Source organism: Acartia tonsa, chromosome 9 (assembly GCF_053477335.1).
Source record: "Acartia tonsa isolate MP-2025a chromosome 9, ASM5347733v1, whole genome shotgun sequence".
Lineage (NCBI taxonomy): Eukaryota > Metazoa > Arthropoda > Copepoda > Calanoida > Acartiidae > Acartia > Acartia tonsa.
In genome coordinates, this window is record NC_137268.1 from 12,098,560 (window position 1) to 12,103,692 (window position 5,133).

General features: G+C 31.6%; 1 protein-coding gene across 1 annotated transcript; it reads left to right on the forward strand.

Annotated features, from left to right (window-relative positions):
- Positions 1–489: 489 nt before the first annotated feature.
- LOC145327722 (OV-16 antigen-like) lies at positions 490–4,924 on the forward strand. Its single transcript, XM_080171276.1, has 9 exons — positions 490–557; positions 1,127–1,222; positions 1,456–1,556; positions 1,883–2,012; positions 2,538–2,643; positions 2,901–2,943; positions 3,769–3,867; positions 3,985–4,069; positions 4,462–4,924. Exons 1-9 carry the CDS (start codon positions 524–526, stop codon positions 4,587–4,589), a joined length of 822 nt encoding a protein of 273 aa, XP_080027402.1. The 5' UTR covers positions 490–523; the 3' UTR covers positions 4,590–4,924.
- The last annotated feature ends 209 nt before the right edge of the window (positions 4,925–5,133 follow it).

A 5,133-nucleotide genomic window follows, 5' to 3' on the forward strand; every position in this document is an offset into this window, starting at 1 on the left:
CTCAGCCACTGTAAGCCTCAGCCGCTCGAAGCCTCAGCCACAAAATTCCAATTCAGCCACTGTAAGCCTCAGCCACCCCAATTCTTATTAAGCCTCAGCCGCATTCAGCCGCAGCCACTCTCAGCCGCACTAAGCCTCAGCCACTCTCAGCCTCAGCCACTTCCATAACTTTAAGCAGCCGCAGCCGCAGCCTCAGCCGCAAATTAGGATTCAGCCGCAGCCGCAGCCGCGCGGCTGATAGCGCGGCTTCCGAACCCTGGATAAAATACAGCTTTTTTTCAATTTACAGAAAAGGTGTTTTTGGAGATTCTCAGAGCATTGAATCCTTTTAGTTTCTATTTGTAAAATAAATTTTTCTACCCCAAAAGTTTTATTTTGCTTTCTTGGACCATTTCCATTGATTTGCCTCAGAGGGCATTGTTATGAAAGTGTAATACTATAAAAGTTCAAAGGGTACACACAAGCAAGATTTTGATATATAAACAGAAGTATCTACAAAATTTGTCAGTTTTTAGTGGTCTTCATGGTTAGACAACAAAGGATGAGATTGTTCATAGGTAAGAAATATTTGATTTATATGTATAAATATTTTTGTCTAAGTAAACAAGTTCACTTGTGTTCATAAGTGGCGCAGCTACTCAAACAGGAAATATAGATATAAAGTTTTATTGTCAGTTAAAAAAAGTATAGTTCAAATTATATATGCATTTTTTTCTCTTGGTTCTGAATGCTGTAGCTTCTGTTTCTAATTAACGCATTTAAGCTTTTGAAGATTTACAGTTAAATTCATAAATGATATTTGGAGCTAAAATAGAAACAAATTAATTAACCTTAACAAAATTAAGAGTAAATTCAATAATCAAAAGAAATATTTAACAAACTTTAAAAATCAATTACCTTATTTATAACTACTAACTGAACCATTATAATCCAATTATTTTTATTTGAAGGTTGAAAAAATAGCCTAAAACCAATCTGATGACCTAAAAAACATTATTCTAAAACAATTATAGTTCCTATGTAAGCTTCCCTATAATGTAGAACTCTATTGGCTAAGTATTTATTTAAACCTTAAGCTTTAGACAAAAAAAACCTACTAATTTATATAATAGGATTTCTAATTTAGCTTTGTTCGGCTTGATTATTGTTGGTGTCAGCAATGCTGGTCATGGTGGTAACAGCAACATGAAGGCAGTTTTTGACCAGGGCTGGAGATCTCAAGGTACAATTTATTTGTAGAAATGTGGTAGTTCAAATATTTTACTATTTTAGAATTCAAAAAAAAGTTTTTTGGAACTCAACCTACAAACTAAAAATTTAATTTGAAAAAAACATTAACATTTTTTGTAAATTTTGTAAATACCATTTTTTTACCTATGTATGTAAATACAACAAAATTCAACATAAAAATTATAAATTAACGTGAAATTAGATTATATAAACCATCTTATCTAGGAGCTGTACCTGAATTCCTCCCCATCCCCCCTGACAACCCTTTGTTTATGAATGTGGATGGGAAACTGGTCACTCCTGGTACACCCCTTCAAACTTCCCAGGTAGATATGAGGGACACCTAAAATTTCTGCTAAACCAGTATACTATAATAAATTAAACAAAAGTTTATCGATGTTTTTGTGTCTGTTTATTACTTTCTAATACTTGTGGACTTGTGTGTTATGTTTGCTTTGAGAAGGGATTTCCAAAAAAGTAGCTCTCCATCTCACTACCCTTCCTCAAATTAAAATTTTTTCATCTAATATTTTTTTTCCTTCCTTGAACTATTTTTCTAAGGCAGTTTTTTTAAGTTTAAGATCAAACTTTTATTAAGTTAATACAAAAGTTTACCTAATTTTTTTTTATTAACAATTTTGTATATTCTCAGTTAGGAGAGTTTCCTCAAATGTGGTGGAGTACAGAGCCTGGAGCACTCTACATGGTCCTGGTTGAGGATAATGAGCCTGAATTACCTCGACCAATCAAAGTTCAACACTTTATGGCTGTCAATGTTAAAGGTAAAGTGATTGTGTTTTGAATCTAGGGGTTATGTATTGTGAAAAATGTATTTATGATAATCAATCAATTACATTAATAACTAGCACTGGCCAAAACGATATAATAGTCTTGAATTATCACTTTTTATGGTTAATATTCCAGGTAAAGAAATAGTCAAAGAAAGACGAATATGATAAATGATTTTAAAAGCTAGAGGCCTCTAGAGGAGTGGGTAGTTGAATTCAATAAAACAATTTTTTATATAGATTTAAAAATAAATACAAAATTTGTGGGGGCGGGAGAGGTCGACCAACAATCCCTCATTTAAATTTTTGTATTAATTAATTCTTTTCTAGAATTTTTTTCTCTCCGGAGGGTGGTGGTACCCTCCACCAAAATAGTTATAAACCTTCCCAGGACATGGAAAGCCATCCTGTAAAGGAGAACCATAACAGTACAGCAGTTGGCGCGATCCTTTAGTACAAACAAACAGACAAACAGACAGATATCCTGTTACTTTATTATAAAGTTAATAATGTATTCAGGTACAGACATAGCTAATGGTGATATAGTATTTGATTACTGGCCTAGCACAACATTTGATAGAGATGGCCCAGATGGTTTTGATCCTAATCTCAAAAAGTTAAAAAAGTAAGTAAATAGATTTTTCCAAATTATTAAAAATAATTCTTTTTCTAAAATTGTTGGTTGTGTATCTGTTTCTGTTTGTTTGTCTGTTCATAGCTTAGGTTCTGGAAAAAAATCTGTCCCCTTAGTTTACATTTTTTAATAAAGCTTTGTGTTGGATCTTTACAGGTTTCTTAAATAAAAATATATTTATCAGGAAAAAATACCCTTCATTTTTTGTATTGTATAAGTATTTTTAAAAAAAGCAAGTTTTAATTTAGGCATATGGTACTTGTCTACAAGCAGAATGGAAGAATTGAAATTGTAAGTATTTTTCTCGTATTCATTTGAATCCGGTGGATAAGAACCGGTTCTCATGAATACGAAAAAACTATGTCTAGCATCGTATTATATCCAGTTTTCTACGAATATAGAAATGTACAATTATAAGATTAAAACTAGTTTTTTAGCCTGTGCCTCCGGCATCTCGGGGCTAAAAAAACTAGTTTTAATCTTATAATTGTACATTCTATATCCGCGGAAAGCCGTTTATAATACGATACAAGAAATAACTATTCTCGTATTCATTCAAATCCAGTGGATACGAACCGGTTCTCATCCATACGAAAAAACTATGTCTAGCATCGTATTATATCCAGCTTTCTACGAATATAAAAATGTACAATCATAAGATTAAAACCATTTTTTTTAGCCGGAGCCTTCGGCACCTCGGGGCTAAAAAAACTAGTTTTAATCTTATAATTGTACATTCTATATCTGCGGAAAGCCGTTTATAATACGATGCGAGAAATAACTATTCTCTTATCTTTATAGCATTTAAATGTGACCAAAATAATAATAGGGAATCGCTCGTAGGAAAATATTAACCCCACCCCAAAATAATATATAATTTTTTTAGGAACTTAAACTAAAAATGAGGGTGAGGTAGTCATCCCCTCAAAGATCTCACCCCACCCCAAATTTTTTTAATTTTTCTCTCTAATTCTCAAATAAAAAATTGGTTTCTCCAATTCAACTCCCAACTTATCAAGTGCGCCTTAAACCCTCTAGGGGCATACCGCTATCCTTATGATAAAGTATAAAATATATAAAATTTTGATAACTACAATCTAACTGTAACTGTTTTAGCCTGCAAAGGATGGAAAAACAGGGTGTGGACCAGAACCAAGCTTCCTGAACAGAGCTAATTTTCCTCACACTAAACTGGAACAAGATTATAACCTAGGGGTAACATGTTTTCAATATTTCTACTTTTCATAATGTAAACTTTGAAATAATTAGCTTTGATGTATTTTCTTTGATAAGTTTAGACATGAAGCAAAACTAACTGCATTTTTCTTACAGAACCCAGTAGCTGGAACTTATTACACAGTTACCTATGAGGAAGGCGTGAGCCAGTATTATTTCTGTCTTGCTGGATCCTGTCAAGGTCTGTACATCTTAAATTTTTTTTTAAATTCTTTTGAATTAAAAAAAAAATATTCCATAAATTGTGGCTGATGAGTTTAATTACTTGTAATTTGTAAAGTAGAATATAATAGTTATTTCTCACATCATATTATAAACAGCTTTCCGCGGAAATAAAATGTACAATGATAAGATTAAAACCAGTTTTTGTTCCCCAAATGCCGAAGGCAGGTGCTAAAAAAATAGTTTAAATCTTATGATTACACATTTCTATATTCGTAGAAAACTGGATATAATACGATGCGCTAGACATAGTTTTTTAGTATGGATGAGAACTGGTTCTAATCAACTGGATATTAATCAGTTTCGAATGTATATGAGAAAAAAATTTGAAATTACTTCCATTTTATTTAGAATCTGCCATCCCAAATCTGATACCAGGACTGACAGACATCTTTGCTGGTAATCCTTCTGCCTGCAGAAAGCCACAGAAATATCAGCAAAGCGCCAGCCAGTGGTCTCATTCGAAATGGTCCAAATAATCAAAATTGACTTAAATTGCAATTTTCTGGCAATAAATCTTCATTTTTTCTTTCATCACATTACATGATCATAAAAAACTAAAAAATTATCTTCAAGTAAAGTTGATAGGGTTAGAGTATGGCACCAGAAGAGATCTTGTTTTCTAATTTTTCCACCATTCAATAAAATATGCAGCTAAATTAAAATCAAAACAAACTTGATTGAAATTCCCAACATATAGTAGCAATTTTTTTTCTTCTTTTGTTGCTATTCATTACCTTATGTAAAGTTTTCACGATAATTTGATAAATTGTACAACGCAAAAAAAAATATTTCAATAAATTTTATATCAACATGTTTTTGTTAAATACATTTTATGAAAATACCAATAATACACAAAATATTTTGGCTATAGGAGTTATTTTTAATAAAGGACAAAAATTGTAAAAAGTTATTTGAATTTTACAATCCAAGTAGCCTTGTCAACTCTTAAAGAAAATATTTATTTTCAGTTGAAAGATTTACACCAATTTTTATTGGCAAGTATAAGTTTGAAATTTAAGT